The 24388-nt window shown below is 43.0% G+C and overlaps 1 protein-coding gene across 1 annotated transcript in view; it reads right to left on the reverse strand.

The window, feature by feature from the left end:
- Positions 1-24388, reverse strand: part of Trpm6 (transient receptor potential cation channel subfamily M member 6) — a 142966-nt gene that overhangs the window by 51479 nt on the left and 67099 nt on the right. The window contains exons 17-25 of the mRNA XM_052713226.1: positions 24080-24308; positions 20741-20893; positions 17977-18123; positions 15522-15650; positions 14044-14295; positions 11488-11662; positions 11179-11293; positions 8669-8862; positions 2332-2464 (exon numbers count right to left, since the gene is read on the reverse strand). Of these exons, the coding sequence (XP_052569186.1) occupies positions 2332-2464; positions 8669-8862; positions 11179-11293; positions 11488-11662; positions 14044-14295; positions 15522-15650; positions 17977-18123; positions 20741-20893; positions 24080-24308 (1527 nt within the window). The remainder of the gene's footprint in view (positions 1-2331; positions 2465-8668; positions 8863-11178; positions 11294-11487; positions 11663-14043; positions 14296-15521; positions 15651-17976; positions 18124-20740; positions 20894-24079; positions 24309-24388) is intronic.

A 24388-nucleotide genomic window follows, 5' to 3' on the forward strand; every position in this document is an offset into this window, starting at 1 on the left:
TTCAAAAGGAATTTTATTCCTAACTTGTGACTGATTTTTCCAAATAAGTAGCAATGTATCTTTCTCCACAGCCATGCATGGCTCATCCCTGTCACCCAGGTTGATCCACACACTGTGTCTTTCTACCTGTTCATGAATAGTTCATCCCTGTTACCCAGGTTGATCCACACAGCTCTAAGTGATTGGCCTATGTTCTCGTCTATGTCACAAATAAGAAAACTAATGTTCAGAGCAGTTCGATAAATTTTCCCAAGCACATACAGTTACAGGGGTAGAAGCAGAGCTGAGGCCTGGCTCTGCCAGCTTCTAAGAAGAGCAGACACATCACACAAAGTCCAGCAGGCCCACGGTGCTGCAGAAGCAGAGCTATCGAGAGAGAGTACGCAGGAGGAGAGAGGAAGTTCAAATGGTGATGGTCTAAAGAGACTATGGAGATAAATTATGGGTCCACAATCACCATTTTCTCAAAATTTAATATGATCTGAAGTTCAACCAGCAACATAAACACATATTTATATAAATATATTATCAACAGAAAAAGTACAAGATTATAAAAATATGACATGCCTACTGTAAGCCATTTAGAAAGTCCCTAGAGTAAGTTTAAAAAAAAAAAAAGTGAGGTTGTGTCTAAGAAGTCACATCTGTCTATATGATTTGGGGGCATCAGAAAAAAACATATATAACTAGATTAAACGTTCTATAGTCAGTCTCATGTATGTTCAAAAGTGAAGGGACATATTGTGTCAATTTGCTTCTACTTACAAGAACAATTCTGTTTTTAAAAGTCCATAAAATCATGTGCACACTTCCACACTTCAACACAATGCCATACATATGCAATTATAATAGTAACACATCCACTAGTTTCCTAATACATTCCTGTTCTCCAACACGTCTGTCCTCATTGCTCAAACCTCTGAATGGCCCGCTTCCAGAAAGTTCAGGAACCACAAGCACCCTCAGCCACAGCTTTGCCTCAAGTACCTGTGTTCTCACTACAGACCCTCCGTAGGCTTGTCCATTGCCCATATTCTATCCTGGCTTCTTGTGGTAAAAACCAAGGCAAGATCACTTCCAGAAGCACACAAATTTATTTTGTCATTTCCATACATAACAAAGGCAGCTCACCATGTCCCCACCTCACCCCCAGTCTTTTTTTTTTTCTCTCTCTCTTCACAGTCAACCGGCTCACCTAAGCTGTCACTGGTGTTGACTCAACCTCTCCTGTTCTCTCTCCTGGGCAGTGGAGTTGTCTCCAGCCACATGACCAGCAAATGCTGACCAGGGCCTGCTACAGAAGTCCACCCTGTCTGCTAGCCACTGCCCTTCTCCTGCTGGGATCTGCAGCTGCTGCTGGACCAGCACATAACCTGCAGTGACTGTGGGTGTCACTTCTGTGAGGACAACATTCCACCATGTGGCCCTGCTGGCTACCTCCCTTGTCTCCTCGAGACTTCTCTTCTTCCAACTCCTCACAGCAGCCTCTCTGGACCAAGCTCTGTGAAGCAGAACAATCCAAACCACATGATGCAAGTTATCTCTTCTCCATCTCTCCTTTATCCTGAAACTACTTCATTTTCTTTTTTTTCAAATATTTATTTATTTATTATGTATACATATGTGTATATGTATATATATATGTATATGCTGCCTACAGGCCAGAAGAGGGCGCCAGATCTCATTACAGGTGGTTGTGAGCCACCATGTAGTTGCTGGGAATTGAACTCAGGACCTCTGAAAGAGCAGCCTTAACCTCTGAGCCATCTCTCCAGCCCCAACTACTTTATTTTCTCCACAGCTTTTTTATTTTATTTTATTTTTCAACATAGGGTCTCACCCTGTAGCCCTGGCTCTCCTGGAACTCACTATGTAAAGCAGGCTGGCCTCAAACTCACAGAGATATGCCTGCCTCTGCCTACCCAAGTGCTGGGATTAAAGGCGTGCACCAGGACGCCCAACTCTTCATAGCTTTTATTACTGATAGACACTGATGTGCAGGTTTCCTTGGCCTGCTTCCTTGATTACCTTGTGTTTTCCACTCCTCCATTTCCCTTAACCCTTTCACCTACAAACACTGGAATGAAAGTCTGTCAGTCAGAGAGTCCTGTCTCCTGTCTCCCCTGATCCCTTGGAAGTAGAAGACTATTCAGAACATAGTAATGTCCAATAAATAGATACTGATTACATAAATCATACTGCAATACATGCTTCAAACTGTGCAGAGCTCAGACCTCTGGGGTTTGAAAGTGAGTCATTCTATTTTTTTAGACATTCTAGAACAATCATGACTTGGTAGCAGCTTTGGAACTAAAAAGAAATATACTTTACCTTTCTGATGTCACTCGGATTTGTTCCTCAAAACTACAATTCAGACCTTTCGTCTTCTCATGGAAATATTTTTCCACACACTGCTCCTCAAAATCATGAAGCTTTTTCAAGTCCTCCTCAGTAAGGTAGAGCTCTGTGGAAATAAGCACAACACATACAAAGGGCCGTGCTTGGGGAGCTGGTAAGGGGTGTGCCACTTACTGATGTGGATTGTGTCCCCCATGGTTCATGTGCTGGAAGCTTGATCCACTGGTGGTGCTGAAATGGTGGGCAATATCTAGACCGTGGGGACCATCTCAGGAACGGACTAAGGGACTGGTCACATCAAGCTAGCCACTCCTAGATCTCCCGCTTTCTTGCCTCACATCTCTCCAAGCAGTGCTCTCCATTCCCCTTCTTGCTCCCTTCCCCACCTCATCTCCCCTTCCCTGCCTCATACCCTTGCACTACAGGAACCCGTCCACGTTATGGCATGTCCATGTTATGATGGGACTAGAAGGCCATCACCAGAAGCTGGCCAGAAGGAGACTACAATCTCGGAATTTCAGCCTCCAAACACAGTAGATCCTTGAATGATGGAGCTACAGGTGCTGATGTGCTTGCTGTCACAAATCTGCATAGAAAATTGGGTTTCCTAACAATCTACATTGGCCAGACACTATAGAAATGGTATAGGTGATCGAGAAGTCTTTACATGATATATGTATTATATATGATGAAATTGTGAGAAATCACTTTTTAACTTTTCAAAATTAAGAAAGTAATGGCGGGGGGGGGGGGGGGGCTGGACTGATAGGTTAGTCTATAACAATACTTGCCATGCAGGCATGAGGGCCTGAGTTTGATTTCCAGAACCCACATAAAATGACTTGGGGTGGGGGTACATTCTTTTAATCCCAGCACTGGGGAAGCAGATGAACTGCTCACACAGTGATGAGCATCACACGGTGTCTTCAGCAAAAGAACTTTAGCTCATCAAGGGGGCAGCAGAAAGTGGCTATGAAGTGTCACAGTACTGCCATAGTTAATATAACACAGCTGCAATTTAATACTGTGTCTCTGTATTTGTTTACATTTCTCTTGACTTCAAGTGGTACTACTGATGTTCTGTGATCACAGTTTTTCTGCATTTTATGGTACAAAATGATAAAATGCACTACTGTCTATGAATGCATTCTATGTACTCATAATATACGTTTTTCTGTGTGTTTGTGTGCCTGGGAAGGTAAACATGGGAGGGCACATGTGTGCACATGCATTACAGAGGTCAGAGGTCTAACTTCTGATTGTTTCTGAAGTCAAGGTCTCTCACTAGCTAGCTTGGAACATACCAATTAGTCTGGGCTGAATGGCAACAGAGTCCAAGGGATGTGTCCGTCCCTGCCTCCTCAGTGCTAGGATTAAAAGAATGCATTGCCACACCCAGCCATTTTATGTGGGTCCCCAGAAACAAACTCAGGCCCTCATGTCTGCATGGAAATTACTTTATAGCCTGAACTATCACTCTAGCCCCCTTTTTCCTTAATTTTTCTCAAATTTCTATGCTGTGTAATTGGTATTTGAGAGTTTTGTTTCCTTCTTTCTTTTTCTGTTTTAAATTTGTTTGGTCACTTTTTTTTTTTAAATGAAACAGTCTTACTATGTAGCTCAGGCTAGCCTCAAACCTGCAGATACCCTTTCCTCTACCTCTCCAAGTCTGGGTTACAGGTGTGTGTCACAACACCCAGTATGGTCTTACAGGTTTTGTTTTTAATAACTGCAAATATTCAAAAACAAAATTCTCATGTAAGTGTGTTTGCAGTTGAAACTTGGTGATTCAAAGGTCATTTGTAAGCCTCTTCCCTTTATTAAGTACCTAGCCTCAGGTATTTTGTGACAGCCATGTGGTAGGCGTGAATGGCTTTTCTCCCACCTGTACTGAAAACAGTAAGTGGTAGCTTATGTGATAGGCATCACCACTTGACAGTCACACTGTGCTCTTAGAAAAGCAGTACATGCAAACATCTAAGAATGCTAGACTGAGCCCTCTTCCTTCTCCTTTAAAAATGACGACTATAGTCAACAGACAAAAGCTTGCTTTTCAATATTTTCATAGTGTGCAATGCTTTCGTGTGTTAACCAAAATTCTCCATATTCATATACAGTTGAAGAAAGAATGCCATTGTCCTTTTTTCTCTGTCAACTGCTTTAGCTACTAATAGAATCTACAGTTGAAAATCTGTTTATGGAAGTTTATGGAAGAGCAGAGTTAGTTGATGCTGTTACAGCCCATGTGAGGAAGTCTTTCCTTGTCAGGCTGAGTATGGATGGACTAAGTCCTTTCTCTGAGAACTACCAGCCATAGCCAGTCAGCACAGCACACCTTCCCTGAAGTAATTGACTCATTAAAGAACACCTCACCCTGTGGTGCTGAGGCCAGTGCATGCCTTCATCCAACCTCAGCATTTCTGTTTATACACTGCCTTGGTTCTCAGTGAGTGAAATCAGAAATCACCTTGAAATGTGTTCCTAACACTTGGGAAATATCAAGAGGATGTGATGTTGCTAAGAGGACAGAATTGGAAAGTTCTTTCATGTCTTCACTTAAGTCAGACGAAAGTTAAATATTACATTTCTCCATAATTTATTAATAATGCAACAATTTCTTTATTTTCCAATTCATGAGCAATAAGATACTAGTTTCAATTTGAAAACGTGTTTAGCTATAAAAAAAAATGTGCTCACAACTGAAGTACATAGTATTTTGTGATTTATATAGTGTGGAAGAATCTTTTAGACATTAAAAAAAATTGACCATTTCTCACAGTCCCCATCTCTGATGTCCTATAAGTATGAAGTTTTTCAGGCCCAGGAAATATACCAGCAGCGAATCCCTGCTCCCTCTGCCCCCTACACCTGCTCCCTCAAACGCCAAGGATGAGTCCCCCAACAGGTGCAGCTTGGAGTGTGCAGTTCCTAAAATTATCCACCAGGTGGCACTGCTGGCCCATATGTAGTCAGCTCACTCTTTAAGCTCTTTAAAGAGGCCAAGAGAATGTTCTAGTGCTCTGAGTCAACTTGCCTTGAAGCGAAAACTTTGAGTCAGGCACTCAACTAGCACACAGTCAAAACATCTATACACATAACACATACATAAATAAATGATTTTTTAAAAAATGAGTCTTCTGTGGAAACCATCCTATAAGCCCAATAAAGGCTCCTCCACAGGGACTGGCCAGTCTCAGTTAGCCCGAGGATTTTTCCTGGGGTCACAGACTGTACCGGGGTCTCCATAGACCGCCAGTGAGAGCCAGGATCAGCTGTCTACCAGAAATGGAAAATTTTAAAGTGCGTGCCTCTACCTCAGCTTCAGTTGCGCCTTTGTGTCTGCTTGTTTGTTTGTTGTTTGGGGTTTTTCAAGACAGTATCTTGCTATGTAGTCCAGGCCTGCCATGATTCAAGACCCTCCTGGCTCACCTTCCCCTCAGTGCTGGAATGACAAGCTGCTGGTGACCTGCTCTTGGCTTCCTTCTAACGGCCAAACCACGTAAGAAGAAATACCAAGAGCAACTCTTCAAAGAGGAAGAAAACCATTCGGAGGGCCCTGTGCCATAAGCGAACACTTACTGTCCTTCCAATCCCAGGACAACACATAGCAGGAGATAACAGAGCCCTTAAGAGCATGTAAATAGGGCACTAGGCCCTTTCCGAAACTTCTGGAACCGGTAGTATCTTTAGAGCTCACAAAGTTTTTCTTCTTCCGTTTCAGCCTCCAAAATCTACAACAAAGTGCTTGGACAGTCATACTATATGGGATGGAAAAGTAAGTGGCTTTTACCCCAGCTCCTGTTTCTGGACCACTTCTGGCCAATGGAATCCTTTCCTGGTTCAGTAGGATTAAAGGGCTGTTAGTTTACATGTGTGTATGCACGCGTACTCACATGCAGGCCACAGTGCATGTGTGGAGGTCAGAAGATAAGTAGTGGAAGTTGATTCTCTCTTTCTATTGTGTGAGTCCCGGGGGGTGGGGGGGACGGACTCAGATTGCCAGGTTTGGAGACAAGCTCCTCAGAGGCATTTTGAATTAAACATTTGGGATAAAGGAATGTGACTTTGTCACATCCTGTTTACATAGGAATGATCTAGAAAAAGGCCAATCATGTTACTACTGGACAAAAACTACAAACAACTTGTGAAACAGTGAAGTCTGCCTGTGACAGGTGTGGCAGTCAGACCACAGTCAAGATGAACTTGGAGAATGTCAATGTCAAAACATGCAGGCTTGTGATCTGGACTCCACATTCCTCAACTGGGTCACAGTTCACATGGGGTTACATAACTGAGTGTGAGGATAGAAAAAAAAAATCTAACAAGATTAAAAAGGGCTTGTGAATTCACAACAACAAACATCCAATCCAAAGTTTAACTCATGTATCAGGTGTGTATGATAGTGTTCACTGTGTGTATGTGTGTGGCACTGTTCACTGTATCATCAGGTGTGTGTGGCAGTGTTCACTGTATCATCAGGTGTGTGTGGCAGTGTTCACTGTATCATCAGGTGTGTGTGGCAGTGTTCACTGTATCATCAGGTGTGTGTGGCAATGTTCACTGTATCTATCATCAGGTATGTGTGGCAGTGTTCACTGTATCATCAGGTGTGTGTGGCAGTGTTCACTGTATCATCAGGTGTGTGTGGCAGTGTTCACTGTATCATCAGGTGTGTGAGGCAGTGTTAACTGTATCATCAGGTGTGTGTGGCAGTGTTCACTGTATCTACCATCAGGTGTGTGTGGCAGTGTTCACTGTATCATCAGGTGTGTGTGGCAGTGTTCACTGTATCTATCATCAGGTGTGTGGGGCAGTGTTCATTGTATCATCAGGTGTGTGTGGCAGTGTTCACTGTATCATCAGGTGTGTGTGGCAGTGTTCACTGTGCTGTATCACAAGACTTCACTGCAGCCTTCAATCTTATACTTGACAGCATCTGTCATCACACCAGACAGCCCCAGTGAATCCTGCTGAAAACGCCCCAGCTCCAGTTCCACACAACTGCAGGTAAGGGACATGGAGAACCCTACTGTAAGGACAAAGTTGTCTACTCATATAAAAACACAATTGTTTAATTATCAAAACAACACAATTGCAGTATTCTCCCCAGCAGAAAAAGACTAAAATAATATCTCTTTGAAGTGTTTTGTGTGATTTTAAAATCTGCTATCTAAGTTGCTAACTTGAGTTTCAAAAGGGTCACTAAGTGAATTTTGGCTTGGGAATTATATTCCTCTAACTTTTACCTTTTGTACCAAGTATTTAGGCAAAGAGATTCTTAGCACTGACATTTACAAAATCAAAATATCCACAAACACTGAAAAAGCTCTACACCATTAAATATCAAATAGTCAACATCAAATTCTTTATGTCAAAAAAAACAAGCACATCTATCTCATTGTTATGTAAGTTAACTTTGTCTTTAATAAATGGATACCCAAGGATTTTTTTTTTTTAATGTGCATGGGCATTTTGCCTGCTTGTGTGCATCACATGCATGCAGTGCCTACAGAGGCCAGAAGGGGGAGTTAGATCCCTTAGCACTGGAGTTACAGATGGTCGTAAACTGCAACATGGGTGCTAGGAATCATGCTCAAGTCCTTTGAGAACAGCCAGTTCTCTTAACCGTTGAGTCATCGCTACACCCACCCCCAGGATAGTTTTTAAATAAACATCTTTGTGATTTGTTGTTAGTATGCACCTCTTTTATAGACCTACATTCCCATGTTCACACCAGGGGAAAAAAATATAAGTATCCTGATTGAAACAAAGCAAAATGAGACCACACATTTCTATATCCCTGCACTTCATGTTGATGTTCTGAAAATAAGAAACATCCTTTTCAGACCCGCATCCATTCTTAGGAGGTTAAGGAGCCAGAGCTGTGATTCTGGCAAAGCTTGCTTCTCTGTTTCCCTGGATCCCAGTCCTTTTGAGTCACTTTTCTACAAAGCAGGGCAATGAGAACAAGTCAGGTGACTACTCTCTAAGAAGTATTCAGAGGAGTTCCCAGAGCAGCAGAGAAAACCCAGGTTTCCTAGAAGGTCTAAAGCCTTCTCACATTCAATCAAAAGACATTCTCTCCTCTGCTTCTCTCCTTCAAAGGACCATTTAACGGAGCCAAAAAATAATCATGAGACCCCAGGCAAAGGCGAGGGTCTGCAGCCTGTCCTCTGAGAGCCTTCATGCTGTGCTGTCACTGGAATTACCGGCCTCCAGTGTCTCCACCCTCCATTTTCCTCCCTCCTTCAGCCCCTGTGTCTCTGCCCTTTATTTCCTTCTTTCCTTCTGTTCCACTGGAGAAACTTACTTAGTCCTACATCACCCTCTTCCTGGTCCTGTGGCGCTGGACGGCAGCAGAGACCTTGGAGGAGCAGGCACATGTGATTCAGCAGGATGAAGGGTGGGGGCAGCCAGGGCTTCTGGTTGTAGGTCATGATGTAGCGATAGCGATTGTATTTCCAAAGCTTATTCGAGATGGATTTTATATCTAAGTAAATGTTGCTACAGGTTGCAGAAAGGGAGAGAGACAACATTTTAATAGGGGACCCAGAAATGTGACAGACCCTATCTTCCAACACTTCTGATTGGTTAACAATCATCAGCAGTTAGCCAATAACTATTATCCTCTTACGATTTTTCTTCCATCAAATAAAAAAATACAGTAAGCACTTTTTATAACAAAGTATGTTCATTGGAATGCAGGCATTGAAATCAGAGATCAGAAAAGTGACAGCATTTTAGGCAGGGAACAGAAATGCCCTGTCTCACTCAGCACTGCCTCTGGGGCACCTTCACTTCTCATAGATGAAGCTCCTCTCCAGAAGGTAACTCATCCTTCATTGGAAGCAAGTGCGATGTTCCTCTGTGATACTGGCCTTATAAAGACATCCCTCACAGACATCACAAGAACTGCAAGAATAATTCTAAGCTGAAACATTGCAACAGAGTCATATGAATAAAGACATAGGAGAGAAGAATCAATTTCTCCTCAAACACGCCAATACACAGAGCTTCCAAAGGGAACTTGATAAATTATTCACATTAACTTTATAGTGAAGGTAGCCTCTACTGGTGGTCACTCTGGAGTTTCTCTTAAATTACATCACTTTTAAAAGAAGCCAGTGAACACTGACACTAAATAACTCCAAATGGAAATTTTAGCAGGTAGCAGAGATCTTCAAAACAACTTATCACCCTGAACTGTGTACGTATTTAACACCCCAGAGGTAGCAGATGGAATAACCATTGTAACATTCTGCTTAAATTTTTTTCTTTTTTTTTTACTAAGAAAATTTTTTCATTCATTTTACACACCAATCAAAGACCCCCCCCCTCTTCCCTCCTCCTACCCCCCCAGCCTCCCCCTAACCCATCCCTCACTACCCCCCACAAGAAGGCAAGGCGTTCCACGGGGAGGCACATCCAGTAGAGACAAGTCCAAGCCCTTCCCCTATTCTGCTTACATTTTTAAAATCAAGTTTCTTCAGTGAAAAAAAAAATGGTAGAGTAGAATGTGAGCCAAATTTAGCCAATAAAAACATTGGTAACCAAAAAACATAACATAAAATAAACATTGGTAACCAAAACCTGACCAATGATTGGGAGAAGCCATGACTATCCTTGGAAGAACCAGATCAGGATGAGACTGAGAGGGGCATGTTCCAGTGCCCTTGAAGTGGGTGATTGACACGGGGCTGGGTTAGAACCCTGGTTCTCAGCTTGATCACTGAGCTCATAGCCTCAGTATCACCTCAATACATGGGGACATGGACATTCTTAGGCTCTATGCCAGATCACCCAAACACAAGCAGACATGGACATTCTTGGACTCAGCATCACCTAGGTGCATGAGATCATGCATGTTCTTGGCCTCTATCTCAACACTATGGAACGGGAAAGTGTGAGGAGGCCATTAGTCTGCAGTTCTGCAAGCCCTCAAGGCTAGTCCCAATTTCATGTCTTCTATTCAAGGTGACTTCAGCCTGTTCACCAGCAGGTGGTGACATTTACAAGGTATTTCAGGGTCTCTAATGGTAAGAAACCTATCTCACAGGGTTCCCCTCAGATAAGTAGTGAGATCTGAGATGCCACACTTGTTTGTTCCTCAGGGTGTTGTTCTTTATATTGAGAAGGGGGGGGGTGTAAGGGGAGGAGAAGGAAGAGAAAGAGGTGGGGAGGAGGGAAATGACTGTGGGTTGGACTTCCCAGAGAAGCTGCTCTTCTTCCCTACAGATTGTGGACAACTAACTGGAAATGGAACCAGTCTGTGTTGGGAAAGAGGGGAACTCAAGAGTTTGTAACTGGGAGGGTCAGTGCATGGATAAGCCTGGAGTGTTGGCAAAGCTGGACATAGAAATGGGATTTCCTAGATACAGACAAAACTGAACACAAACATGATAAAGGAAAAAGAAAAAGGAAAAGGCCAAAGGTCTAGGCCCAAGATCTTTTTAATATGAAACGGACAAGTTGAGCCAGAAAGGGAGATTGGGCAAAAGTGGGACAGACAGGGGCCATGTGGGGAAAGCACACATAGATGGAGCCCTTAGGGAGCCATCAGCTCCAACCCTCATTCTACAGGACTCCAACAGCTCAGATCTCCTCTTCCACACTTCCATTATGACCTCCACTATTTTATGGTCTAAGAGTTTGACTTCTTTCCTACCAATAATTTCATGTCCTTGCTTTAAAGGCACAGTAATATGTCATGGGACACACGTCAGCAAAGGTCATATATGCAACATGCATAGGAATATACTCAATGCAGCTGCTCCCATAGTTTGGTAAACAAAAGAATCTTAGTTAATGAAAGTTACCTACTTGAAGCAGGCAATCAGCAGGTTCACCATGATGATGTACTGAACAAAGAGGTAGACAGCTTGCAGGAATGGAGTCAGGAAAGAACCCGGAGGGCAAGAAGTTTCACCTTCGCAAACTACAAAGAATTCAAGAGTAGGATAAGACAAATCACAGCCCTGGGGCCCTCGACAAATATTTGACCCCTTAACTTTATAGAATGCCACATACTTCACACATTTAAAATATTCTCATGAATACTTTCCAGATTCATTTTTGCTCTGAGTATCTATAAGGGTTCTATTTCTGCATGAGGGCAAACCCCATATGTACCATCTATCTCTGAAGCATAGACTTCTCCATACATCATCCAATATGGCTCGAATACAATATCTCGAGCCAGGCGCCATGAAGGAGGCTCGTTGGGTGAGAGGATGGCTTTTCGCGCCACACCAAAGCTCAGCAGGACAATGGCCATCATGATCACAATGTAGAACATGTTTGCTGCCTGCAAAACAGCACAGCACAACCAGAGTTTACCACACATCAAGCCCTAGCAGTCGTCACTACACACTTACAGATAGCTAGACAGTCTAGTCACTGGCTGAAATGCCTCCATCCAAAACAGCTGAGTTTTCTCGGGCTAAGTTATTTTCTTGTCTCTGCACAGTATATCCTTTACACAATGACATCTATGGAGTCACATGATATGCAGAAACTACAAACAGAGACTTTTTCTATAAGCAGCCATCAAATATTAGCTGGGTTTTTTATTTTTTTTTTTGGACTGGCTTGTACCCAACTTTTGATCAATTAAATCAAAGAGTTGGTTAGATAATATTTTAAAAGGACAAGGTATATTCAAATTATTCCAATGACTGTTCCCAGAATTATCTCCCAGAACTCACAGAGCCATGTAGTATCTTGGGAATTGATTACACCAGTTTCCCTCCATCTTGTAAAATACACCAACTCAACCCACTTGCTCAATGTGGCAGACTTGGAAGTGACCAACGTTTCCACTTTCTCCACATTTCTCATCTTATTACGTGGTGACTACAAGATCCCAGTAGCCAATAGTCTGGAGAGCGACAACAGTGACTTTGTCTGGGCTGTTAAACAGTGCTAAACTCAACTATCACCCTTGTCGCTGCCAAAGCAGCCCCCGGAAAGGGGTAAGTGGCATGGTCATGCCACAAAGGAGAAATTCTGCATCCTGTAGTCAGTAATTAGAAAACCTATCATACCTGGCTTCAGAGAGAAAAGACCTTGTGCCGAATCACTGAGATGTACTAGTTATCTCACATAGCTCCTCTCAGAGATGTGACATTACCAAAATCAGAGGATGCATTTATGGTTGAAGAGAAAATCTGAGAGCTGGGCTGGAGCTCAGCAGTAGAGTGTTTGTCTCTCATGCATGAGGCCCTAGGTTCAATCCCCAGTCTGGCCAGAAGGAGAAAGAGGAGGAGGAAGATAAGAGGGGAGGGGAGAGAGAGGGAAGCAGAAGCAGCAAGGTCCATCTTGAGGCTCTGCAGGTCCTTCTCCCTCTGTCTCCCCCTTTCTGCACTACCCCTGACCCTCCAGAACATGACCTTTCCTTGTATTCTAGAAACAAATGCCAGTAGAATCTTCATGCTGTATGTCTAGAGGGCAGATGGCTGGGTACTTTCAAAATTCCAGACTGCAAAACCTGGCACAATGTTCAGCAAGCTCAGTGCATAAACTAAAGTCAGGCCGCCCACTGTGGGAGCCTGGATCCCCGACATATGTTCATGAGGGACTTACTTAATTTTCATTTCCTTGTACATAAAAAGTAGATGATACTACTTATTTCATTAAGTTGCTACAAACACTGTGAGTTAATATGTACAAAACACAGAGTCCAGTGTGCAGTGCACAGTGAGTACCACTTAAGAGTAAGAGAGAGTGAGTGACAAAAGAATGAGTGAGCACTTTCAGAGAAACATTCTTGGTGGCAGCCTTACACAAATCAAGGACCAGTGTGACTCAATCTCATATGGCCCGCCCTCACAAAAGGCTAAACTAAGTGTTCCTACTAACTACCTAGCGTGCTGTCCAGGCCTATTTTACATACAAGTTTATGGTTAGCCAGAAATGAGTCAATACGCCTCTAGAAACAATTCCAACATTTAACTAGTGGGCTAGGGAGATGGCTTGGTGTTAAAATGCTTGCTGGACCTGAGACTAGATTCCCAGAAAGCATTTAAAAGCCAGGCATAGTCTGGGTTCTGGGAATTCCCTAGCCAGCCAGTTTAGATTAAACAGTGAGCTTCAAGTTCAGTAAGTAGCATCTGTTTCAAAAACTGAGATAAAGAGTGATGGCATTTTGAATGAGAATAGCACCTATAGGCTCACATATTTGAATGCTTGGTCCCCAGTTGGTGGAACTGTTTTGGAAGGATGTGACCTTGACAGAGGAGGTGTGCCACTGGGAGTGAGCTTTGGGGTTTCAAAGCCCCTACCATAGTTAGCTTTCTGTCTGCCTGATGCTTGTGGATCAGATGTCAGCTCTCAGCTACTGCTCCAGTGCCGTGCCTGCCTACCTGTTGCCTTGCTCCCCACCATGATGGCCATGGACTCTAATCCCCTGGAAGCATGAGGCCCCAAATTAAATTATTTCTTTTTATAAGTTGCCTTAGTCATGTTGCCTCTTCACAGCAATAGAAAAATAACTAAGCCAAGTGCAATAGTGGAAGACACCCAACACTAAGTTCTGCCCTCTCCACAGGCAAACACAGGTGAGGACACCCACAAACAAACATGGATACATGCAAACATCACAGGAGAGAAAGCTAAAGTATGAGTTAGGAAACATGACAGTGGAGCCACCGAAAGGGGACATTCATGTATAAAATGAGACTTACATACCATTTTTGCAATCATGGTCACATACGGACCTGCATGTTGATTCACAGCAAAGAAGTCCATGAGCCGAGAGAACCAGAATATGATGTCTATGCAGTAGATGAGTCTTCCTGCAGTATGCAAAGGGGGGTGTCCCCACCGTAGGCCAAAGCCAATGGAAAAGAGGCCAATAGCCACAGTTTCTATGAGGTTCCAGTATTCACTCAGCCACATCTTCACCTTTTGAGTAAACTTGCTTGGTTCTGAAATGCATATCTAAAGGGAGAAAGAGGAAAATTTGAAGAAGGGTACAGGATTGGGAATGGAGTAGAGTGATAGAGCACTTGCCTCCAACACACAAGACCCTGGGTTCAAGCCCCAAGATCATAGCTGGAGGGGAATACCATCAATAGTATCTTTTTAAATCAATTAACCCATATTTAAAGAGTTAACCAATTTCTACCAAATTTTACATCAGCACCAGGGCATTTCAGAGCTCAGCACTGCGGCGGCTCTGCCTAACTATGATTCTGCTTCATGAGCTGAGGATGAAGAATACTGACTAGAAACCCAGCAGTCCTGTGAGCTGGTGCTACAGCTGCTTCTGAGTGAGCTCTTGGCAAACCACAAAGAACATGATGTTGGAACTGGCTAGTATAAGAAACTTCCCTTGCAACCCTATGGCAGACACACTGTAATGTAAACAGTAAGCTTGTTTTCCCTAAAATACAAAAATCGTGGTAGAATTCAGATAGTGTTTCTCTGCTATAAACTTCATTAGCAGACAATGCAGTATAGTTTCTAAGAAGATGCTTACTTAGCATAGAATGTTGGCCAAATTACCACTGGAACAAAACAAATGTATAGGCACACAGAACATGCACACATAGCTAGGACAGTCAAAGTCATAACTATTTGGGATTATACTTATAATTGCATTAAGAGTGCTAACTTTTAAGTGATCAGTGGCAAAGTAGAAATGAAAATGTTTTTAGTTTTGTTTCCTCAACTCTTGAACTACTTCTCCCAGAAGGATATCCGGCTTCAGGTTTCAAGGGTGTTTACTAGGAACTTCCTTATGCTGTGAGTGTATTTCTTACATATTATGCAACCTTAGCCATTCATGTGTCACTCTATTGGGTAAAACTGACAATATGTGGGGAAGGCTAGGTGATTAAAAATCCATGTCGCAAAGAAAGCTACATTATGGGAAGCAAACAGCTGGAGGGTGCAATAACACATCGAGGGCACTGCCTATTGTGCCTTGAGTAATAAACACAATAAGATTGTGCTTCAAATGGCTGTTTTCAAAGTTCAGCAGAAAGTATTTGGTAAGGATAAAGGAAGGAAATCAGAAACTTTCTCCTGAGCAACCTTCTTATAGCAAAATTGGAATCAATATGCTCTCTCCCCTTCACACACTTGGCGTGAGTCCATTTTCATCCCCAGGGCCTAGAACAGCTCTTCCAGAGGTGCGCAGAAGACACAGAAGGAGCACTCACCTCCCTGACCTTCTCAATGGCATTGGTGAAGATGTAAATGATGACAAGCCACTCTTGCACACTGGGTTCGGGCTGCATCTCCACCAACACTGTGTAAGTGAACAGCATGAGGAATGCCAAGTAAGCCATCTGTGAGGGACACACATTCCCTGGAGGTGAGCTCAAGTGACCATGAAGGATGCCAAGCAGAGCTCTGCAGACAGAGCCCAGAAGAAGCATACTTCTACATGACAACATGAAAATATAACTGGGACCAACTTCTGGTCATTGATGACTCGACGTCAAGGAAAACATAAGTATCTACAGTCTAGGAATGAAAATCGCAGTTTGCCAGTAAAGGGAAGAGATGCTATCCTATAAGCACTAACTATTGCAGCATGCACACTGGCAAGCTAGTAGCAGACCAGGAGAGAATCCCATGCCTTCCCTCTAGTTTTAACTTGGAAAATACGTATGCCAAGATTGCCAGATGAACAGTGTGAGTGGATGCCTATCTTCACAGTAAGCTGACATTCACTCCACTAGAGTGTTATTTTATAATGATTAAAATGTCATTCTGGCTAAGGAGATGGAGAGATGGCTCAGCAGTTAAGAGCACATGCTGCTCTTCCTTGAGCAACTGAATTCAGTTCCCAGCACAGCTCACAACTGCCTGTAACTCAAGTTGCAGGGTATCTGGAACTGTCTTATGGACTCTAAGGATCCTTGCATGTACAAACACACACACATTCATGATAGATAGATGGATAGATAGATAGATAGATAGATAGATAGATAGATAGATATAGACAGACAGATAGATAGATGATAAATGTGAAGAAGAAGAAGAGGAGGAGGAGGGGGAGGAGGAAGAGGAGGAGGAGGAAGAAGGTGGAAAGAAATGCAGGATAGCAAGTGATGTCAACCACTGGCCTTCACATACATGCATGCACAGCTGCACAAACACAGCCCTATATAAATATGTACAAATGAAGAGATTAGTATTCTAGGTATAATATACAACAGTTAACATAGTCTACCGGGTATCAGGCAAAGTGTTGAGTGCATGTCCACACAGACCACAGCACACATGTGGAAGTCAGAGGACAACTGTGGGAGTCAGTCCTCTCCTTCCACCTTGTAGGGTCTGAGGTCAAACTCGGGTTGTCAAGCCAGCAGCAAGTGTTCTTGCCTTGGAGCCATCTTTTTGAACCACCTCTGCTTCAACTTTTGAGTCATGGACGCTCACTGAACCTGGAACTCACTGATATAGCTGAACGGACTGGCCAGTGAGCTGGAGGGAATCTGCCAGTTTCTACCTTCCCAGTGCTGGGATCACAGAAACGTTACCCCACGCCAAGCTTTTCACATGGATGCTGGGGATCCGAACCTGGGTCTTCATGCTTGTGCTGCAGTCACTTGACCTACTGAGCCATCACCCCAGTCCTAGACTTGATGTTTAGAAACAGATAATTGTCATCCAGAGATGTATATTTATTATGTGTACCAAGTACGTGGCTGCCAAGTCAATATCCTGACATGCTAATATTATGTATATTTAGATAGACATCCTGTTATAGTCACACTTCAAATGTTTTTTGGAATACAAAACATTGGCTGCGATCAATATAGATCTAAATATAGATAAACATTAGAAAAATAAATGCTACCAAATAAATGTGAGAAATGCTCAATACATGTATGCTTTCTCTGAATGGCCACTATCCACAGCAGATCAGAGTGTGATCTCACAACTAATGTTCTCAATAGTCTTCTTACAGTCAAATCATATGTTATTGAAGGCAAACCAAAAGGTATTTTCTTACAAAACAATTGATTCAACTGATATTTTTTATTTATTACTTATTTATTTTGCCTGAAAAAGGAAAATAACCCACCAGCTACCATTCAATTCTACATTCGGGGCTGTTGAGTTCATTGTACCTAAACATTCCAAATGTCAGTCTTGGCTGTGCTGAGTCTAAGCACTTCCAGAGAAAAACACACTCTGAGAATGGTCTCACACCTGTAATCCCAGCATTCAGGAGGCAGAGACGGGAGCACTACTGCATTCAAGATTAACCGAAGCTACACCTACCTGGCAGTTCTAGGCTGCGAAGGGCTTATAGTGAAAGTCAATGCCAAATTAAACACAAGAGGAAAAAGAAAATAAACCAGGATGCCAGGGGGAGTGAGAAAAGGGAGATGCTCATTTGGGAACTTAAAGTGTATACACACACACACACACACACACACACACATACACACACACACACACACACACACACACACACACACACACACACACTTGTCTTGTCTCCTTCCAACCCTCCCACCTGCCTACTTTGTTATCCTCCCTTTCATTTTTTTTAAATGAAATTCCTACATTTTTATCTCAGGTTAGCAATGAGACATACCATTAGTAACATTGTCATAAGCTACTAATTATCATTAACACAGTCGTAATGAGACCAACCGTGTAAAAACAAAACTTGACAAAGGGGGCGCTGTAGAACTCGTAGACTCTCCTTGTCCAGGGGAGGCTCTGGGGCCCATTTCTTAAGTCCAAGTGCAGATTTTCATCCAGTTTCTCATCAGGGCCTCTTTCCAAATCATAGTTTTTCTGAAAATTAAGCAACAATGTTGTAGACTAGAGGTGTAGCCGAGTGGTAGAACCCCTGTGTTATTTGTGTAAGCTCCTGGGTTCAATTTCCAGATCCTCTGCCACCAGGAAGAATGATAAACAACAATAAATAGATCTCCCTCTCACCCTCCCACTTTTTGAGACACGGTCTTACTCTATATCCCTCGATGGCTTAGAACTCACACAGATCGGCCTGCCTCTGCATCTCCAGTGCTAGGATTAAAGCCCTACATCACCACAGCCTGCCACCATTATTTCTGGCTGAGACAGCTAATCTTAATTACCAACTGGATATATCAGAGAAAAGGAACTCTCAAGTGAAGAGTTGCCTCAGAAGATTGCCCTGTGGGAATGTCTGTGGGGCACTTTCTTGATTGTTGATCTACGTAGGCAGTCCCAGCCCATGGTGAGCAGCACCATCCCTGGGCAGGTGGGCCTGGGTTATATGAGATGTCGCTGGCCTTGTTGTAAACCATTAGCTCTTAGACACATTTGCTGTCTCTCTCTCTTGGCCATACCTCATATATAGCCTACCAAGTGAAAACTAATAATCACTGTGGGGGAGTGGGAATGGCTGGACAAGTGTAGTCAATCATTTTTGCTTAAGATAAATACAAAGAGTAAAAACAACATCCATTTTTTTCTCATCACATGCCATTCATAATAGAACGTTCTTGAACAACTCTTTGACTAAGTGTTTCAAACTGAAGAATGCTAAGGTTTCATGGATATTCTCAGATAATAAGCCTATCATGGCAGAGGCCACATCTGCCTTAGTTTATTCACTGAATTAATCAATTGATATGACCACATCTAAACCATATCAATTGATTAATTCAGTGAATAAACTAAGGGACAACTGCTATAATGGGATACCAATCGGGGGGTTTCAAGAACTTACTATATGTTTTTAATGTTAAAAGCACACATTTAACTGCCATTTTGTGAAGAAATCGTGTGTTCTCTGAGAACAGTTCTGAGATGAATGCACCAGTTCTCCACAAAACCTCAAGAGCTGATGAGTCCCTCATTCTACAGAGTCTCTGAGAGCCGAAAGTGGAATTGTATCACACCACTGGCAAACTCCCGTCTATATCCTGTGAGATTTGTGTGTACATTTTAAGCAGATGGGCGATGTGCAGCCTTCTTCCTTGTTCAGCTTCAACTAGCAAGCTAAACTTGGTGTGCACAATCAAACAGGCATACATCTGAGCAGAGCGCCTCTGCACCAGGCCTGGGTGATGTCGCTAGAGGAGGGGTCAGCACTGTACTTCTTCCCTTTGCTGGGTTTGGACCTGGGACCAGCACAAATGTAACTACATGGCTAGCACAGGCTTTTAAGAGATTCCTCATGCATTCTACAGACAGTAGAAGGCACTTGGCTTCCTGGATCCCAAGGATTCAAGATGGAACTAGGAAGAAAGGCAGGAGGGAGAAAGGGGGAGATACACACACCTAACCAGGAGCAATAACTAAAGTCCTTAATGATATGGAAGTGGCAGATCTCCAGGGCATCAGAATGCACAGCTGCTCAACCAGTCACCAACAACTGTTAGCCACAAAACACTAATCACAGTTAATCTTCATTTAGTATTTGGAGAACAAATAATATTTAAATAAATAAATCAGACATGCCAAAGCACATCAGATAAGATATTAAAGGCACTTCATTCAGTGTAAGTAGCAGAGAAGATGTTTACCACACCTTGGGGCCAAAGGCAGCTTTATGAGTCATGGTCAGAGTGGGAGCAGAGAGCAGAGAGAGCATTCCCAGCATCCGGACACCTGGCTGTGACAGTCAGTTGCCGGGGAAGGGAGCCAGCCCAGGGGAGAGCACACAACCAGAACCCATCCATAGCCACTGGATGTGAAGGATGAGATAGATATGTGGGAGGGTCAACAAAACTCTTTTGTCACATTTGTTTGGGAGGTACATGTGTGTCACAGCGTGTGTGTGGAGGTCAGGGAACCACCTACCTGTTGGGGTCAGTTCTCTCCTTCCTGTGTGTGTGAGGTCAGGGAATGAACTCAGGTTGCCAGGCTTGGCAGCAAGTACCCTCACCCACTGAACCATCTCTAGGGCCCATCAACACAAATTCTAAATGTCTTTACAGAAGAGAACCACAGGAGTGTGTGGCAGTGTTAACGGAGGCTTGAAGTGGTAAGCTGAGCCGTTCTGACCCTCTCAGGGCAAAGCTGAGACAGCTGTTGGACAGGATGACTTTGTCTTTGAAGCAGAAATGGAACACTTTGCTTACATGCTCTACCTAACCGGTATATATTACACAGAGGGAACTAAATGTTTGATTGATGAATCAGCCCTGGGCTTTTAGAGTAATGTGTGGCCCCAGGGTGGTTTGCAACTTCACTGGACTGAAACATTGGCCAGAAATTCAAAGCCATTCTGGGAAGCATAGCAAGATAGCAACACACACACAGAGGTGTGTAAAGGGGGTAGGGTTAATAAATACCCTGTTAACGGTAAAAAGGCAAACGTTTTGTTTAACAGATGCCTATTACAGATAAGCTCCATGCTTCTGCATCTCTGCACATAGTTATGCCCTGGAAACACAATTTGCCACGGAAGTGTACTCACCACACAAGCATTTTCTTTGGTATTACTGAGGCTCTGGTCACCATAATTCCATGTAAACTGAAAATCCTGGGATTGTGGGACATGGGACATCTCAGCTTTGCTTTTAAATTCCAATGTCAGAATCATGGGTGGTAAAAGGATACTGATGATTATCTGCAAAGGAGACAAGATAAAGATGAGCAGAGGACAAAGGACACATCTTAATAGCAGATGTAAGAATAAGTGTGTATAGACAGTCCGATCCACTCCTGGTTCAATGTTTATCCTGAGTCTACACATATTGTAACTCCACTATTTCAGTTCTCCAAATGTGTCCCTCAACTCTGTGGAAAGGTGGACAGAGGGGTGTTCATGCCCAGTTGTTTGCAGAGGCAAAAAAAAGGTAACAATCTCAAAGGACAGATGACATGGAACGACCTAACAGTGGAATGCAATGTTAATGTTAAAAAGGCAAACGTAAGGGCTGGAAAGATGTCTCAGTGGTTCAAAGCACTGGCTGCTCTTGCCCAGGACCTGGGTTCAGTTCCCAGCACTTACATGACAGCTCACAACAGTCTATAACTCCAGTTCCAGAAGATCTGATGCCTTGTTCTGGCCTCTGTTGGCACCAGGCATGCATGTGGTACATATACATGCATGAATGCAAACACTCATATACATAAGTAAAAATAAATAAAACTATTTTTAAAAAACAGATAAGAAATTAAATGTAATTTTTATAAAGAGTAAAATTAAACATTTTAAATATGCATACTTAAAAGTTTTTTATGTGTATGTGTGTTTGTCCTCATGTGTGTCTGTGCACTACATGGCATGCAGTACATGCAATGCCCACAGAAGCCAGGAGAGGGCGTCAGACCCCTTGGAACTGGAGTTACAGACTGCTGTGAATAGCCATGTCAGTGCAGAAAATCAAACCTGAGTCATCTGGAAGGGCAGCTAGTGCTCTCAACCACTGTACAATCTCTCCAGCCGCAACTTAAAAGTTTAAAACTACATACATCACACTTGTTTCCCCTGCAAAAACCTATGCCTGAGGAGGAAGTTAGAAGTATCATTTTGTGGTGACTACATTATTTTAATAATTTAAAGTCATCAAATAGAAATTACCATATAAAACATTAAACTTTATATCATAAACTTGAGAATATAAAAGATCCATCTCCTATCTTGTACAAACCATCATCTGCCAGAAAAACCTAAGGGATAGTTCAAGCATTTTTCACTAGGCCACCATACTTTGCACATTAACAGTCTTTTGAAAGGAATTTTTGCCTTCAATCTTTTTATAGCCTTTCAAGATAAACAGATTAAAATGTTTATGACATTTGTGAAAGTCAACTTGGTGGATGTCAGAACTAAAGTTCTGCCTCAGTATCCTGGAGTTCACTGATCAAAAGTTAGATTAACCCACCAGCCCGCCATCCTGATTTAGTAGATGAAGTCAAATGCTTGCCAACCTTGCCTTCTTTCCCATGCTGAAACGACCGTCTAAGTTCTATTTTAAACTGTAATCTGTGAACTCTCTAGGCTCTAGTACTAACACGATCGACATGTCTCCCCCAAATATATTACTCCTCCAAGTGTAAAAACTCCATAGTCAGATGCACAGTTACAGTGTGTTAGTTCTACTTCCGGGGAGGCCTCCGGTTCCACTGCCCTGGAGAAGCAGTATTCCACCACAGCAGGATCACAAATAACCTACTGCCTAGAAGAGGTTGGAGTCTGACATACTGAAGGATTTAAATCAGTTTTCCCGTCCAAATAGCTCTCCGTGATGCTCCCACAACCTCATCCACGTGGGAGTGTTCCGACAAGGGCATCCCAAACTTATTTGCAAATGTGCTTCAGAAACTCACAGGCCAATATGGATAACTGGACTGTTGGCACCTGAAAACAATGGTTACTGGAGTTTGAGAACTTCATACAGCAAGCTGCCTTGGCCTTGTAATCAGTGCGTGCATGTTTGGAGAAAAATGCTGAGACTTGCCTTGCTTAAATCTCCTCTCTCTCTCTCTCTCTCTCTCTCTCTCTCTCTCTCTCTCTCTCTCTCTCTCTCTCTCTCTCTGTGTGTGTGTGTGTGTGTGTGTGTGTGTGTGTGTGTGTGTGTGTGTGTGTGTGTTTCTCTCTCTCTCCCACACACCCCTGTCACATTATGAAGTATATAAAAGACAAAAATCCATTAAGTTCTTGGTGACAGTGTTTCTGGAAGTTAGTATATGCACTATACAGGGCAAATGCTACCTCAGGTTGTCAGCTGCAGCCTTCTCATGATGAGGAATTTGCAAGCAGCTACTTCCAGAGCTGGGTAAGTGGAGGCAGACCCATCCCACCTCTGTTTTGTCACTTCCAGACCTGAAGTCAAAGTGGATCAGAGGAGAACTTTGGAAAATGACGGCTTTTTCTCCAGCATTTTGTGACATTGTAGGACATAATTTTTGATGGACAATTTTCTTATTTCTCTAATCTCATTGGCAGACATTAAAACACGCACAGCCTTTCCTATCTTTTGCAATACTTATTTTGTTGCGTTTGCTATAGCTTACCAACTAAAAATATTCATATTTTTATAATTGCCATCCTGTTTAAGATATGCTATGTTTTTAATAATTGTAGGAAGAACATAACTGAAATGTAAAACATAGTCTCGTGTAGCTCTTAACATCGAGCTTCATCCCTTCTATTGATTTCACAAACACATACACTTTGAGGCTAAAAGATGGAAAGCTCTATGCTTAGGCTCCACAGTGAGCATTAGAAAACTTGGGCACTGAATTTGGGTGCTCTTGATTTTAGATAACTGAAGAGGCTAATTATTTAGATATGATGAGTGGTATGAAGAGTTGCTAGAGGAGAGCCTTTCAGAAGGCAACCATGGAGTCCCTGAAGCAACACACTGATGAGGAGAGCAAGAAAAATTGCTAATTCTCTGTAGTTTCTTGTCTATTGATATTTATGTATTTTCTGGCACTGGGGACCAAACCCCGGGGCCTGTGTATGTTGCTCAAGCATTGTAGGAGTGAGCGACACACCCAGCCCCTGCCGGTATCCTCACACCTTGTTTCTGTTGGGATTCTCAGAAGCACTGCTGTTTGGCACAGTGAAGTGCTGCTTTTGTTTGCTTCTAACTCTGACGCGAGAGTGGCCCTGTGGTGGCAGGGCAGCCCAATCATCAAGTTTTGAGAAGCCACTGTGTGGAAAGTAGTGTAGAGATTCCAGAAGGATGGGTGATCCGCCGCGCACCTGGAGGAAGGTGTTGTTTGCAGAGGACTCACCTGGAACTCAAGAGCACTGACCTTCACAGTACATGGACAATGTGAGCTATAGAAAATAATGTACCTTCAGCCAGGAGTTCTTCCTCATTTTCAGACGTCCCATCCACATGTCTGTCAGCAGCATTTGGGTACAAGAATGTGACACAAAGGGACGCAGTCCTCCAGACACCGCCAGCTTCAAGCAGGTGGAATTACTCCAGTTCTTGAGTTCATAGGTCAACAGCTTCATGGCCATCGGCTCGTTCTGCTTGAAGGCCTTCTCCAACACATCCAGGGCAAGCTGGCCAAACTGCCTGGTGACACAGTGGTGGACAGAGAACACTTCAAAAGGTCGGTCAGAGCACCAGAAATGTTTTCAAAGACTAACTACTAT

This window comes from Peromyscus californicus, unplaced genomic scaffold (genome assembly GCF_007827085.1).
Source record: "Peromyscus californicus insignis strain IS unplaced genomic scaffold, ASM782708v3 Scaffold_4__1_contigs__length_199733344, whole genome shotgun sequence".
NCBI lineage: Eukaryota > Metazoa > Chordata > Mammalia > Rodentia > Cricetidae > Peromyscus > Peromyscus californicus.